This window comes from Diprion similis, chromosome 2 (assembly GCF_021155765.1).
Source record: "Diprion similis isolate iyDipSimi1 chromosome 2, iyDipSimi1.1, whole genome shotgun sequence".
Lineage (NCBI taxonomy): Eukaryota > Metazoa > Arthropoda > Insecta > Hymenoptera > Diprionidae > Diprion > Diprion similis.
In genome coordinates, this window is record NC_060106.1 from 17,705,585 (window position 1) to 17,721,964 (window position 16,380).

Sequence of the window (16,380 nt, forward strand, 5' to 3'; positions counted from 1 at the left end):
CAGTAAATTTTTGCACGCCCTATTCCGACGTAATTTTGCGAGAGAAATCGATTAAGCGCAGTCCCAATACGCTGCGAGCAACGCATCAAAAGTTACAGCCGAAAAACTGGAGATTTTCGTCGTCATTTCTCTGCCGTCGGTCCGACGCTTTTTTTTATGTGTTTTCTGAGTTCCTTGGGGTCGAAATACTCTAGAGATGGTCGTACAAATCGATTCCGAGTCGAAAAATTTTCGGCTCCGAAAATGACCAAAAAAGTAAAGCTTACCCCTTTGGATTTTTGGCGAAAATTTCGACGATTCTGAAAAGTGCTGCAGTAAATTTTTTCATGCCCTATTCCGACGTAATTTTGCGAGAGAAATCAATTAAGCGCAGTCCCAATACGCTGCGAGCAACGCATCAAAAGTTACAGCCGAAAAACTGGAGATTTTCGTCGTCATTTCTCTGCCGTTGGTCCGACGCTCTTTTTTATGTGTTTTCTGAGTTCCTTGGGGTCGAAATACTCCAGAGATGGTCGTACAAATCGATTCCGAGTCGAAAAATTTTCGGCTCCGAAAATGACCAAAAAAGTAAGGCTTACCCCTTTGGATTTTTGGCGAAAATTTCGACGATTCTGAAAAGTGCTGCAGTAAATTTTTTCATGCCCTATTCCGACGTAATTTTGCGAGGGAAATCGATTAAGCGCAGTCCCAATACGCTGCGAACAGCGCATCAAAAGTTACAGCCGAAAAACTGGAGATTTTTGTCGTCATTTCTCTGCCGTTGGTCCGACGCTCTTTTTCATGTGTTTTCTGAGTTCCTTGGGGTCGAATTACTCTAGAGATGGTCGTACAAATCGATTCCGAGTCGAAAAATTTTCGGCTCCGAAAATGACCAAAAAAGTAAGGCTTACCCCTTTGGATTTTTGGTGAAAATTTCGACGATGCTGAAAAGTGCTGCAGTCAATTTTTGCATGCCCTATTCCGACGTAATTTTGCGAGAGAAATCGATTAAGCGCAGTCCCAATACGCTGCGAGCAACGCATCAAAAGTTACAGCCGAAAAACTGGAGATTTTCGTCGTCATTTCTCTGCCGTTGGTCCGACGCTTTTTTTTATGTGTTTTCTGAGTTCCTTGGGGTCGAAATACTCTAGAGATGGTCGTCCAAATCGATTCCGAGTCGAAAAATTTTCGGCTCCGAAAATGACCAAAAAAGTAAGGCTTACCCCTTTGGATTTTTGGCGAAAATTTCGACCATTCTGAAAAGTGCTGCAATAAATTTTGGCATGCCCTATTCCGACGTAATTTTGCGAGAGAAATCGATTAAGCGCAGTCCCAATACGCTGCGAACAGCGCATCAAAAGTTACAGCCGAAAAACTGGAGATTTTCGTCGTCATTTTTCTGCCGTTGGTCCGACGCTCTTTTCCATGTGTTTTCTGAGTTCCTTGGGGTCGAATCACTCTAGAGATGGTCGTACAAATCGATTCCGAGTCGAAAAATTTTCGGCTCCGAAAATGACCAAAAAAGTAAGGCTTACCCCTTTGGATTTTTGGCGAAAATTTCGACGATTCTGAAAAGTGCTGCAGTAAATTTTTTCATGCCCTATTCCGACGTAATTTTGCGAGAGAAATCGATCAAGCGCAGTCCCAATACGCTGCGAGCAACGCAATAAAAGTTACAGCCGAAAAACGAGATTTTCGTCGTCATTTCTCTGCCGTTGGTCCGACGCTCTTTTTTATGTGTTTTCTGAGTTCCTTGGGGTCGAAATACTCTAGAGATGGTCGTACAAATCGATTCTGAGTCGAAAAAGTTTCGGCTCCGAAAATGACCAAAAAAGTAAGGCTTACCCCTTTGGATTTTTGGCGAAAATTTCGACGATTCCGAAAAGTGCTGCAATCAATTCTTCAGGTTACTATTGTGCTGTAATTTTGCGAGAGGAATCGATTGCACGCAATTCGCATACGCTGCAAGCTACAGATGAGGAATGACAACCAAAGAACGAGGAATTTTGTGAATATTTCTCTGGCTTTCAGTCCTACGCTATTCTAGTTCTCTTTTCCGCATTGCTAAGGTTCCAGTCGGTCCAAGAAGATTCGTATAAATCGATTTTTAAAAATCGGGGAAGAAAAATAACAAATTCATCATAGCCAGTTCAATCTGTTTATTCAATATGCCTTAATTCTAGTACAAGTGTCTAGATGTCAGTGTAGTAATTCAATAATTAATTACCCAATAGTATAAAGTGAAAAACAAAAATAAATGACGAAGTATGATTGAACATTTTATGATAATTTCGAACATTACAATAGCATAACGGCGTGCAATTCAAAGACCTTATTATAAGCAGAATATGAAAAATATTACCCTAATCAGACAGTCAATGTCGTAGTCAGTATAAGTACTATCTAGTATAAGTATTGTATCAGGATACGATATAATATGTATGTTATTGATGTATTGCTACTATTTTATCTAATTTGCATTGAAATGAATAAGTCATCGAATTTTCCCTTATTTTTCTGCATAGTGTCAGCTGTTGGTCTTATGAAAATTCAAACAGTTGTTTTCATGATAGTAAAAGACAATTTATCTCTCAATACGGTTGAAAAGGAAGGGTTCCAAACCTTGATGAAAAAAGTCGCTCCATTGTACCACATACCAAGCAGAAAAATCAACACAAAGCTAATTGAACAAAAGTACCAGGTACTATCAAACCTAGTTAAAATACAGTTATCAGGTATTGATCACCTTACACTGACAACAGATGTGTGGACCGACACATTAAATACAAAAAGTTTTCTCGGAATAACAGCTCACTTTGTAAGCGAGGGAGAGTTAGTTTCCATCGTGATAGGTGTAACTGAATTAAATGAGCGACACACTGCAGAAAATTTAGGTTGGTGGCTATTGAAGATAACTAGCGACTGGAACATCAAAAACGAGAGTATCCTTGCTATAGTTACTGACAACGCTTCTAACATAACGAAAGCAATCACCGATGTTTTTGGGTCAGACAAACAATTACCATGTTTTGTAGACACGCTGAATCTTGTTGCGTCAAGAATAATTGAGGGGGAAGAAAATGTAAAATCTTTATGTGCCGCAGTTAAGGCTATTGTTACATATTTTAAACATTCTGTAGTTGCATCCGATAGATTGCAGGAGCAAAGTGACGAAAATCTGAAATTAATCCAAAGCGTCCCAACAAGATGGAATTCAACGTATTACATGTTAGAACGATTTATTCATCTATCGGAAAAGATTGGTGCAATATTATTGCAATTTCCAACAGCACCTGCAATGTTAACAGCAGCTGAACTGCAAACTGCAAAAGAGTTTGTTAAACTATTGCAACCTTTAGAGCAAGCCACGAAAATAGCATGTGGGCAAGATTATATTACAGGAAGTAACGTAATACCTATTGTTGATATGGTTAAAAAACAATTTGAAAACTGCAATCCAATCACTGAAACAGGAAGACACATGAAAAATATCCTCTTAGCACAATTTCATAAAAGGTTTGAGAACATTGAAAGTGTGTCTCTGTTGGCAATTTCAACTATATTGGACCCTAGGTTCAAGCGACTGCATTTTTCAAATAGAATAGCTTGTGCACATGCTGTTGATAAGATAACGAAAAAATTAAATGACATGACGAACTTTGAACTGTCACAACCTTCAACAAGTGCGAATAAAGAGAGCGACAGTTCGGCAGGAAACTTTTGGTCCGAGCGCCAAAGACTCATTGATTTGGAAAATTCCAGACAAGTCGATAGACTGGACGAAATGCCTGATGAATTTAGGATTTATTTAAATCAGACCGTCTTGGGCATTAATGAAAGTCCAATAAAGTATTGGATTCAAGCTAAAGGTACTGCCTTGAGTAGCTTGGCTAATCAATATCTACCAGTTATTGCTACATCTGTGCCATCAGAAAGACTCTTCTCCGAAGCTGGTAATATTATGTGTGAGGCTAGAAATCGCTTGACAGGGGAACACTTACAACATTTGTTATTTTTAAAGTCCTTATCTGCCGACAAGTGGCACAATGATTAAGTTATAGAGCAAGAGCCCATGATCGCCAGACCTACATCATAGTATAAAGGCTGAAAGTTTTCCTGCGCAATTACACTGCAGGAGGTATTACCAATGTTTGGCTGCTATGAGCCTTGAGTGGTGGCTTTAACAGGTAACAGGTAGTAAAGTTGAGTAAAGCTCTGGCAGAATGTCAGAACTTTCGTAACTGTCTGGCTGGATGATGTGAGTTCTAATAGTATCCCATATAACATATCAAAATATCACGCTTTATTCTATGATGTAAGTTTGGTGTTCGTGGACTCTTGGACTATTATATTACATGAGTAATATATAAATTTCCATTGTGATGAGTAAACATAAGGAAACTACTATTATTTAGTTATAATGTTGAGTCAATGCCACTGTGATAATTGAATATGACAAACCTAAATATAACGAAAATAGATAGAAGGAAACTATAAACTTTAGTCTTATAATATCGAGTTGCTATCACTGTGATAATTAAACATATCAAACCATATAACGTAAATAGGTTTGAGGGAACAAGAAAACTTTTATCTACCATCAAAGTACCAAATATCAATATCTATTTTATGGAAGTACATGCATAGTACATATATTACAAAAGTATATTTTTTCAAAAGATAAATACATTAATAAGAAAACAAATACGTTATTGTGTAAAATAGAAATTATCCCACGTTGATATACGTTGATTAACAAATTTGGTCAATAAATACTAAATTTGTCACACACTTCGCGCACTTGTACCGAAATATACTATTAATCTCCAATATAGCTACCCGTTTCTATAAAACTCATATTTAAATACAATATCTTGTGAAGATCGATCTTTTGTGTCCGATTTTTCCAGAATCAATTCGAATCGATTCTGAGAATCGATCTTTTCTTTGAGATCGCCCATCCCTACTGTATTGTATATTCACCTTTCAGCGTCACCAATGGCTGAAATGGATAAAGAAAATACGTAATTTTTATTTATAGACACTCTGATGCCACTTGGTGATATTTATCACCGGGTATTCACGGTATACGCCCATGGAGGAAGTTAATACATATACCATATATCAGTGGTACAAGCGCAGCTGCTGCGGCCATAGCGATCCCGTATCCATATGTATATACCTATATCAGTGGCAGTGACTCATCGCGGTCGTCGGCCGTTGTTGCTATAGAGAGTGGTGACGCAGTTTGGTTGCGGTACACGACGTTGGGCCACGGGCAGTATTGCAGTTATGGCAGACGGCCTATAAGGCCAATACCTAATGGTTAAAAAAAAAAAAAAAAAAAAAAAAAAAAAAAAAAAGTGTCAATAAATCATGCAAGAAAGTGACGAATGGAGTTACGTGTCAATGGTTTTACTGTCGTCTTGTGTTGGAAAAGAACTGCTTTACTAAAGCTATCTGAATCTGAGGAACAAACTGTAATTGCGCGTCAACAATCATCACAGTAGCTTTGCGAAACTTCCACGTTTTAGACTGATTGATACTCAAATAATTCATATGTTCTCTGATTCGGACCGTTATACGATGCTTTGCAGATGTCCGAGTGTAATGATGACCTCCTTTCATTTTTCAAATCATTAAAAAATTGGAATTAGAAGGCGTATTTTCTTACGAGCCAGAATACCATTCATGTGAAGGTGTGCGGGAATTAATTTTTTTATACGAGTATTTTGTTGAAAAATTCCGCATCATATTTGAAAAATGTTTAATTCTGTTTTTAGATCCAAAAAACAAGGCTCAAGAAAGTAATTGAAAATGTCAGTTTCAGAAGAAGGAAAAATGTGTACTTCACTGCTAAACACTTTGAGTACAAGAGTGAAACACTTGGGACTTCTCTTATACAAAAATATCCTAGTTCGCAAACGGCACTTAATTAACACTATTGTCGAGATTCTCTTACCAGCGTGCATTGTTCTGATAATTCTTGCAGTCAGATCTCACTTAGATGTCGAACCTATACATGTTCGTAACAATACATACTATGAAATGCGTACAAGTACAGACGTGGTAAGAGATAACTCACGAGCTCTTTTTCGTCTGTATTACAAACCGCAAACTGTGGTGACGAAAAATCTCATGAAAAATGTGGCACAATGTATGGGCATATTACCAAGTTGTAAGTATTTCTTTTTTTATATCATGTATAAAAAATTATAACTGCATTCAAAATGTTAGTCTACACAAAGAACTCATATCGCTTAGTAATCATGGCCCAGATATAACTTTGACTTACGATAATAACTTACGGAAATGAAACTGTGCAAACAAAAGATTATTTTTGCGGAGCGTTGAAGAATAGTTGATTTTCTGCTGAAATTTCAAAACATGATTTCTCCTCACTTTTATAATTTAAACAATCCCTGGAGTTTTACTTGCCATATACTTTGTTATGTAGCATGATTAAAGACATCTACCTATTAATTTAAATCACCCCTCAGATTTCAAGAAACTGGGCAGTACAAAAATTACATCTGGGACCTTCTTCTAACAACTGTTTATAATTTTACAGATCTCTCTGGCTTCGATTCAGAAGTAGAAATGCTGCGCCATTATGAGATACAAAAAGCAACAGATGCATTAGTTACTGTCTTTGCAATTGATTTTGATATGGATAACTTCTCTGAACCAAAAAAACTGATCTACACTATACGATCATCGCAAAAAATTCCGGATAAATTACTTTATACTGATAGTGAAGATATTAGTGCAGCATCCGATCACTTAATTCAAGAGATTCCCCTTGTTGGTTTCCAAATATGCTTGGACAATGCATTTATTGAAAGTACAGCTCGTGATGGTGTAATTAAACCAACGGTATGGTTATTCGATTATATGTACTGTTTTGGTCTGATAATTTTGTATTAATGCGAGGCAAGGGACCAACCAAGGAAAGAAAACAAGAAGACTTGTTAAACGAGCCAAATTTGAAGACTAAGAAATTGCAATGTGTAATCCTTAGGGGCCATTCATTACTTACGTAACAACGATTTTAGCCATTTTTAACCCCTCCAGCTCCATGTAAGAACACATCAGATTTCGTGGACTCCCCCTCCCACTTCTTACCTAAGATTTTACCTATAGTTTTCCTTTCTAGTTAAATGTCGTTAGAAGAAGATCAGTTGTACACATACTCATAATTTGTTATAAACTAAAGATTTTTATTTCATAAAAGATAATTCTTTTAATAGTTTTCATTTATAAGCTTCAAAGTGTGTAAATATAAACACGTTTATAATTTTGAAAACATATTATGAAATAGAAATTTTTACAGTAACAATATATAAAGGAAATTGCATACTAAAAATGAAAAAATAGATCTCATAGTCCGTGGAACGTCTAAATAGAAAGTTTGTGAAGTTTTTGAAACTGCCTTTTTATTTTCTGTGTGACTTTTGTTTACTGAGACATTACTGTATGAACGTTTTGTCTGAATGGAAAACGTCTATTTTGCACATTCCGACTTGTGAAATATTACGTAAAAATGACTTTTAGCCTCGAGATAAGGTCATGTTTACATCTTATAAACCCCTCCTCCCCCTTAAGACCCTTGCGTAATTAATGAATGACCCCTTATCATATGTATATTGCCATAAAAATGATAGATTTTTCCTACATATTTGTTGCAGGTTTCGCTCCAAAAAATGCCATATCCACCATATGATAAAGTTAATGCCAATGAACTTCAAATACAAAATGTCATCTGTACAATTGGTGGACTTATCTTCTTTGCAACAATTTATTTGATACCAGCATATGTCAGTGCAGAAAAATCCACTGGTGTAAATGTAAATATATCATCTTATATCTACAGTCGTGCTAAAATAAACAATCAAATTCACTTGTATTTGGTCATTACAAGATCAACAAAACAGTACCTTGATTGTTCAACTATACTATTGGCCAAAGTAATATTAAAAATATTAGGCAAGAGTGTTGAACATCACTAGAATTAATTGGGAGATGATCTGGTAACCGCCTCATACTAAAGTGGTGTTTAAAACCTAACACATTTTATGACTTTTCAGACTCTACTGAAAATGAATGGAATAAAATCGTATCAAAATTTCCTAAGCTGGATAGCATGTGGCATGGTTTTCAGCATCATCATTGTTTCTTTAATTACTGCAATGGTGAAATTGAATTTGTGGTCTCACCAAAAACCGTTTTACTATCACACTGACTGGTGCATAATTTGGCTAGCACTGTTCTTCAACCTTACTGCAATTTATGTCTTTTGTCTCCATATGGCTACGTACTTCTCAAAAAGTAAGTATATTAGAAGCACGCTAACTTGCCACATATTTCTTCATATACTTCTCCACAACAGAGATCAATATTTACAAGTTGTTCTATATTGTATTCTTCTGATATATTTTATTCGAAATTTCAGCATGGCTTACACAAATAGTGGCAACAGCGCTGTCTCTAATTATTAACGTAGCTGCAACCCATTTTGAAAACTACGATAAATCTACCTTTTTGCCGGCGATTGGATTTCTTTTCCCAACTACGGCTACTATAAGGATATTCGATGAGCTTAACAGGCATGAAAATCAACGTGAGTAATACGCATTTTATTCTTAACCATCACAATAAACAAGTGCTCTTGATCAATGTTACCTTTTTTATACTTTTGTCAACATTAAAAGGTATTGGAGCACATTGGAGTAACATTTTGGAGACAATGCACCCAGCATTAAATATTTGGGGTAGTCTTGGCTTCATAATGGTATCGAACATTCTGGGAATAGTTTTCCACTTCATCTTTACGGTATATCTGGATGCTGTACTACCCAGCAAATATGGCATCAATGAGACTCCGTTATTCTTCCTCAAGGTTTGTATGGCCTTGTCTAAATGTATCTGATTGATTGAGATATGTGAACGATTAAATTACTATTAGTTCCCTATGCAGTTTATGCTCAATGATCTGGTAGTGTGAGATGGCAATACTAACTAATATTGAAAAATAACCGTCACAAATTTTTTATAATACATTTTAAAAACTGTGCAATTTTAACAAAAATTTTTTTCAACAGTATTTTAAGAACAATAAAGTGTGCAGCTTTGGTGAAAGTACACGTATGCTGAATCCAGATACAGAACCACAAATATATGAACGTGTTGCTGATGATAGCTTTTGTCCTGGGATAACACTGAGAGACTTGATGAAACGATTTATACGAGGAGTTATCAAACGAGATGTAAGACATTGTAATCTGGACATTTTCAATATACTAATCATTTTCAGAAATAAAGTAATGAAATGTATGTTTATGATCAACCGACTTTCTTGTTAATGATTTTGATGATGATGATGAGTTATGTGTAGATCTGTCGATGAATTTATTTGACTGAATCTGAAATGTATTGAATATGGTTCTAATCGAACGGCGTAGAAACAGTTGAATGTTGTCACGAGTTGTATTGAATTTAATTGAACATACAAAACTCGAATGTTTTTTAGACAATCAAAGCAGTTCGAGGAGTAAGTTTGGATTTTTACAAGGGGCAGATCACTGCTTTGCTGGGTCACAATGGAGCTGGAAAATCTACCACATTCGCAATCTTAACTGGTAATTTTTCGTATAGTGTTTTTAAAACAAAGCGAAGAAATATTTGATTTAGTTGTTTGAGGAATAATAGCACTGCTTAAATATGTAACTTGATAACATTTGTGCACCTAAAGGTTTGACGTCACCGTCGTCGGGAACTGCGCAAATTAATGGCAAAGATATAACTAAGGATATCGATGGGATCAGAAGTGATTTGGGCGTTTGTCTTCAAGAAAATACCATGTTCCCAGATTTAACTGTCGTGGAACAACTTCGATTAGTTGGTTTCGTGAGTCATCAATTTTTCACTCTTATTTTTATTGATTCTAATAATTAATTTTAAGGCCGTGCGTAAGAGAAGCTTGCTGCTTCCGACGATACACAGTTTGAGAACACCCAGACAAACTGAGTTTCTTGTGCGATTGGAGTTCCTGGTGCTGCTCTTCAAACTCCTTACGCGATGATATTGCTGTGGATGTCAGCTCCGTGAATGACGTCGATTTTAGTTTCTAAACACACCCTGCAGCGTCGAATTCCCATACATGGAGCATTGACGGTCTTCCGTACCATGGTACATCACTAACATCCTCAACCTATCGCTCGTCATTGACAGATCTTGCATCTGATTTTCCTCCTCTGAACCTTGTGGTGCCATAGGAATTGGAGCTTGGCCCTCTTCTATTTGTACTCTTCAGCAACGACATGGCACATGCCCCGGATGACGATGTGCAGCACATCGCCTATGCGGGTGATCTACAGAATTGTATCCATTGTTTTGTTGAGGATTTAACGGCCTGCCATAGGAAAATGAGTGCAAATACTGAGGAATAGTGGGCTGGGCTTCTCTCAACAATCGTGACCTTAATATTGGAAAGACCAAGGCCATTGTCTTGGGATCCTCTTATTTCATCAATAGACGTCCACACGGAGCTGGCAGCCATATTGCACTTCATGGCATCAGGTTGAAACTTGAGTTATCTGTGCGCTTATTGAGTCAGTATCAGTTGTTGAGGTCGTAACACCTGGGGTTGGAAAAGAAGATTTTTCATTTTACGTCAACTTTGACTGACAATATTTTCAAAAATGTAGTGCAGATTTCAATTCGATTTATAAAACAAGGTCAGATGGAGAACATCTCTCTATCAGGCGGGTTAAATCGTTCTCGGCTAGCTTTTGCCAGCTTATGAGTACTTGGCAGCGATTTTCTACTGGGATTCTTGATATTACGATTAGTCACTTATCAATTAAATTAATTCATTACAGTTGAAGCAAAAGGATAGAACCAAAAAAGAGTTGATGGCAGAGATCGACGAATTATTGAAAAAGTTGGGTATGGAAGAAAAACGAGATGTTATGCCAGACAAACTCTCCGGTGGTCAGAAAAGGCGACTATGTCTAGCTATGGCACTTATTGGCAATGCTTCTGTGAGTAGTAAATTTCTTCATCATGACAGATATTTGTAATTTATATCAACCATCCACAGCAGGGATATGAACATAGTAAGCAAATACAGTTGACTCATTGAAACTTTCTTTTCTAGACTATATTCTTAGATGAACCAACGTCGGGTATGGATCCAGAAACACAGAGAGGGACTTGGAACACTATATTGGTAATAATTGGACAATCCTACTACATTGAAATAAATTAACCATATACCTATTTGCTTGTTTTATTCTCACTAAAGTCTGATTTCGCTAAAACACTTTTAGTATCAGATAAACTAGTTATAAGCTGAAATTCATCTTAATAACTACTGGTCAAGATAATTGTGTTATAATTATTGTTTTCACTTAGAAATACCGTGATCAGAAAACGATTATAATTACGACACATAGTATGGAGGAAGCTGACGTTCTGGGCGATCGAATTGCAATCATGCACTCAGGAAAAATGAAGTGTTATGGCACACCGATGTTCCTTAAGAAACACTATGGTGAATATATTAGCAATTTCATTAAAGTGTGTGACAATTTGATAAAAGTAATGTAGGTAATTATAACATGATGACAATTTAGGGCACAATCATCATGAAATAACGCTATCAACAACACCAGAGTGCGACATAGACAAAATTTGCAATCTGGTTGGCAGTGATGCATCAATAAATACGACTCAATATGGCAGAATTGTTATAAACCTTCCATTTACCAGCTCTTTACCGGAAATTTTGGACACTATGGAAAATCAAAAAGCAGAGTTGGGAATTACTGGTCTCAGTGTGTCAATAATAAATCTGGAACAAGTTTTCCTAAGGTATATTACACGCTGTACTTCTCGCAATGGTAACCTTATATTAAATATTCTGTACATTACAAAGGGCTGCCAATGAAGAAGAAATGTCGAACAAGTTTGAAGATAATGTCGATGGGAAAGTAGCACCTGCTGCAAGAGAATACGAATACGTAACAGGCTGGTACCTTACTTGGCAAATGATTTGCGCTTTGTTAGTAAAGAAAATGACCTATTTTAAAGCTAACAAGGGTGCGAGTCTAGCACTCGTAAGTTATGTCTCTTATTCTATATCTGTTTGGATGGTCGTAGAATAGTCGTTTTTGTAGTGCAACAACATACCTGAGTAAATTGTGTTCTTATTAATCTTAACTTTCTAACGAAAACTCTCAACAAATAACATTACCACAATGATCTTGCAGGTGTGTGGAACTCTGATAGCGATATTATTGCCACTTGTTTTCACCTCAGGTGATTACAGGGAAAAACCAATTATACGGATCGATCTTCGAGCATATAAAAGTCCAGAAGTGATGCTACACTCCGAAGATGAAACTCTAGGAAATATGTATAAGAAGATAATTGAAAATCAGGATGCTAAAATCAATGTCACCGAAGCTGGAGTCTCTCTGAGCAAAGGTATAAAATGTATTTAGATTCCATTTTTCATACCTAAAATTATTAAAGTGATATAAATAAATTGAAACAAGCAATATACATAAGCTTTTAGGTGCGTTTGTAAAATGAAGCTGAAGTATCTTTTAAATGAAGCTTTCAAATTAAACATTATGAAAAACATTCTTTTCAACTTTAAAACATGCTTGACTAGAATTTTCAAACTCATGTATGCATGTGTATGGAATCAATTATTCATATATAAGTATATTGAGTAGACAATGCAATAAAGAACTCGTATGATTTTTTCTATATTAATTTAATTAATGATTTTTCTTCTCAGGGTTACTGTCCAGAGCTCTAGAAGATTTGACATACTATAAAACTCGAATGATTATCTCAGCTGAAATTAACTCAAGTATGTCAGTAAATGGTCTATATTCTGGTGGGGCGACGTTAAGTGCTCCAATAGTTTGGAATACCATGTCGAATCTACTGCTGAAGATAGCGGCGGGCGATCAGTATTCGATCATTGCGAGTATCGGTGAATTGCCGCAATCGTTAGCGCAAGATGCACAGAAGAGAATGGGGAATAAAGTTGAAATTCTAAAAAGGAATATTTTATTTCTGACAATATTTGTTCACGTTGTTGGTTTGTTCGTCATACATCCGCTACTCGAGAATAGCACAAGATTTAAACAGTTGCAGCAGATGGCTGGTGTCTCGGCATTCATGTACTGGGGAACAATGTTTCTCATTGATTTTGGATTTTACATATTAGTGGCACAATTCGCCGTTTTTGGTATTGTCTGTCGAGACTTTTTCAATAACTTGTCAGCTGTATTCTTTTCAGAATGTGGTGAGTTAGGCTTACTATTATTGCATTTCATTTCGTAATTTCTATCCATAACGTAAAACAAATATTTTCAGGAGCGGTTTTATTTGTGTTATTTCTGCTCTTCGGTATCAACGCTCTACTCTTGGCCTACATACATAGTTTCATGAAGAAAAAATTGCACGTTGTGTATTCAGTTTTAATTGGAATACCATTGTTAATGGGTGAGTTTATACCTACGAAATATTTGTAGATTGGAGTTCTCTTAATTTGTGCATATGCATTTTCACTAAAATGAAACTGCCGTACTATGCAAATCAAGACTCGTGACCATTTGAGGGTCTCTAATTTTTTTTTCCGAATTCATGTAATCATTGAAGAATTATTCGATTAAAACATATTCGTTCTGTATGCTTTACAGTATTCATCATTATTCCACTATACGAAGTGTTATCTTATATGGATAATGTTAAATGGGCAAATATAATTCAGCGAAGAACGTTTTCTTTGGCACCTGTCATTAGTTTTATGTTTGGATATTTGAAGTGGGAAGAAATAGCATACAAAAATGCTAGATGCCGAACAATGACTAAACTTTCAACTGCCGTTTCTTGTGATACTAAAGACTACTGTTGTGGTATGGGATCATTTTTCAACATATTACTTGGGATCTTATTCACAACCGTTTTCAATGGAAACATATTAAATAGATTTCTGATTTCAGCGATGAAGTGTTCTGATGGATACTGCGAAAATCCGCTACCATTTTTGGCTGGTTTTAGTGAACAAGGTGGAATCGAAGAGTATGTAGTGTATTTATCAATCACCCCGATTATTCTGGTCGGCATCCTCTATTTACTGGAGCAGCAGACGTTTGCGAAATTGCTATCAAAATTCCAAGTAATGTACCACAAGTCAAAGCATGGTCGTGATCAAATAATAGACAGTGAAGTCCAAAAGGAAAAAAGAACCGTATGTCAGGAAATTAATAAAATCAGTAACGCAAGTATTAGTGAGTGTGAGTAGTGCTTAATTGTTTACTCGAATCAAAAATGCATGTGTTAATTCGACATGAAAACTAAAATGTATTTCCCATCCAATTGGATACTGGTTCATAATAAATTTTTCTCAGGCTCTTCTCAATCCGATTCTGAGAGCAAGAATGTCTTTCTGGCTTACGGACTAAGCAAATATTACGGGAAAATGGAAGCTGTCAAAGAAGTCAGTTTCAGAGTAATGAAGAACGAGTGTTTTGGATTGTTAGGTGTGAATGGTGCTGGAAAAAGTTCTACTTTCCGAATGTTGGTTGGTGAAGAAATTCCGAATAGCGGTATTCTTTACCGTGGTTGCTACGGTATTAAGACTCATCGAATCAAGGTAAAGAATAGCGTGTCTTTTTATATAACATATTTTAAACAAATAGTAACATTTATTATTCGATTTTTTGTGAATGTTTACTTTTTTAGTATTTGGCTGGAATGGGCTATTGTCCTCAAACTGATGCCCTAATTCCATGTCTGAATGCAGTGGAACAGTTGACCCTTTTTGCCCATCTAAGAGGCGTCCCAAAACAGCAGGTGGAGTCAGAGGTTTGCTCGTGGATCAATAAGCTACGTCAGTATAATTATTTCAATTGATTTCGAATTTGTACGAATACTATTACTAAATTATTGAAACGGCTTGTACATTTTAAAATAGTAAAATGAAGTCAGTGGGATTTTTCTACAACGATTTAAGTTAATTAGGCACTTTGAGACTAATTCACACATTCTAATGTACAGAATTGACCAAACATGCGGCAAAACCAAGTGGATATTATAGTGGTGGAAGTAAGCGGCGCTTAAATATTGCAATTGCACTAATTGCAAACCCTGAACTGGTTTTGTTGGATGAGCCAACGACTGGTGTCGATCCAGCTGCCAGAAGATTAGTGTGGACTGTTCTTAAAAATTGTCAAGCATCTGGCCAAGCCATCATACTTACGTCCCACAGGTATACATAATGATTTTAGATACGTGTATGAATGGCCTATTAAGAAACACCTCGTACAACAAAACAGGCCATTTCAGGGTTTTTTCACTTATGATTCTACTGGCCAATAAAATAGTGTGATGAAAAAATCCTCTTTGAACCAAAATCATTCACTTTTAGTATGGCGGAATGCGAAGCTCTGTGTAATCGTTTAGTGATAATGGTGAAAGGTCGACTATTATGCATCGGTGCTAGTCAGGAGTTGAAAGAACGTTTTGGAGCAGGCTTCAATATCACAATCAAACTGGATGCGCAACGAAACGAAGACGATTGCACAAGAATCAAGAAAAAAATAGAAACGGATTTTACCTGTCAATTAATAGATGAGCATCCTGTAAGAATAATTATTTACTCAGTTTCTATTGAAGATTTTAACGAAAAACAACTTCAAATAATGCATATTGATTTAACTATTTTAGGGATACTTATTCTACCACGTGACTGATCCCCAAGCGACTTGGGTGAAGATGTTTGGGACAATGAACGATATCCAATCGGTACACCAATGTGTCGAAGATTTCACTGTATCTACATCTACTTTAGAACAACTGTTTATGCAGTTTGCCCGGTCTACAGACTCTACCACGCAAACTCACATACAAGCGGAAACTACAACTGGAAGTTGTGTTTGAGGTTAATCTCACAAGTGTAAAATAAAGATACTATTATTCTGTTATTCGTAGAGGTTAAGTTGATGTTTTATGTACAAATTTTGTAACCAGTTAATTACAATTTCTTCAGTTGTAAGTTTAACACTGAAGGGCCAATAATTTAAAATTATTATAAGATTTTACAAATGCTAATCTTAATAATGACAACTTATGTAAATATATTTTTTTTTCAAACTTTGGCATAAACCAGATGGGTAAAACAATATATAGAAGTTAGAATGAAATTATTGACATACAAGAGTCCATGGATAATCCATGGAGAGCTTTTATAATTCTTGAATAATGTAAGTATAGATGTTTGCATATATTGCAATAAAGAGAAGAAATTGAGCAATAACAAAAAATTCCTACAAACCAAAGCGTACTGATGTGTAATATGTTATAACGTCGTGTAATGAT

The 16,380-nt window shown here is 36.1% G+C and overlaps 2 protein-coding genes across 2 annotated transcripts; both read left to right on the top strand.

The window, feature by feature from the left end:
- Positions 1-2,605: 2,605 nt before the first annotated feature.
- On the top strand, positions 2,606-4,033 carry LOC124416277 (E3 SUMO-protein ligase ZBED1-like). The gene has a single exon (XM_046897207.1). The coding sequence runs from the start codon at positions 2,606-2,608 to the stop codon at positions 4,031-4,033; it is 1,428 nt and encodes a 475-aa protein (XP_046753163.1).
- Positions 4,034-5,435: 1,402 nt separating this feature from the next.
- On the top strand, positions 5,436-15,992 carry LOC124416618 (phospholipid-transporting ATPase ABCA7-like). Its single transcript, XM_046897855.1, has 25 exons — positions 5,436-5,678; positions 5,763-6,157; positions 6,551-6,855; positions 7,668-7,826; positions 8,067-8,307; positions 8,432-8,599; positions 8,691-8,878; positions 9,081-9,245; positions 9,509-9,617; positions 9,731-9,885; positions 10,860-11,021; positions 11,138-11,209; positions 11,395-11,533; positions 11,616-11,853; positions 11,918-12,098; positions 12,252-12,468; positions 12,788-13,303; positions 13,375-13,503; positions 13,701-13,916; positions 14,004-14,285; positions 14,412-14,656; positions 14,746-14,893; positions 15,061-15,271; positions 15,431-15,644; positions 15,730-15,992. Exons 2-25 carry the CDS (start codon positions 5,797-5,799, stop codon positions 15,940-15,942), a joined length of 5,034 nt encoding a protein of 1,677 aa, XP_046753811.1. The 5' UTR covers positions 5,436-5,678; positions 5,763-5,796; the 3' UTR covers positions 15,943-15,992.
- Positions 15,993-16,380: the final 388 nt, after the last annotated feature.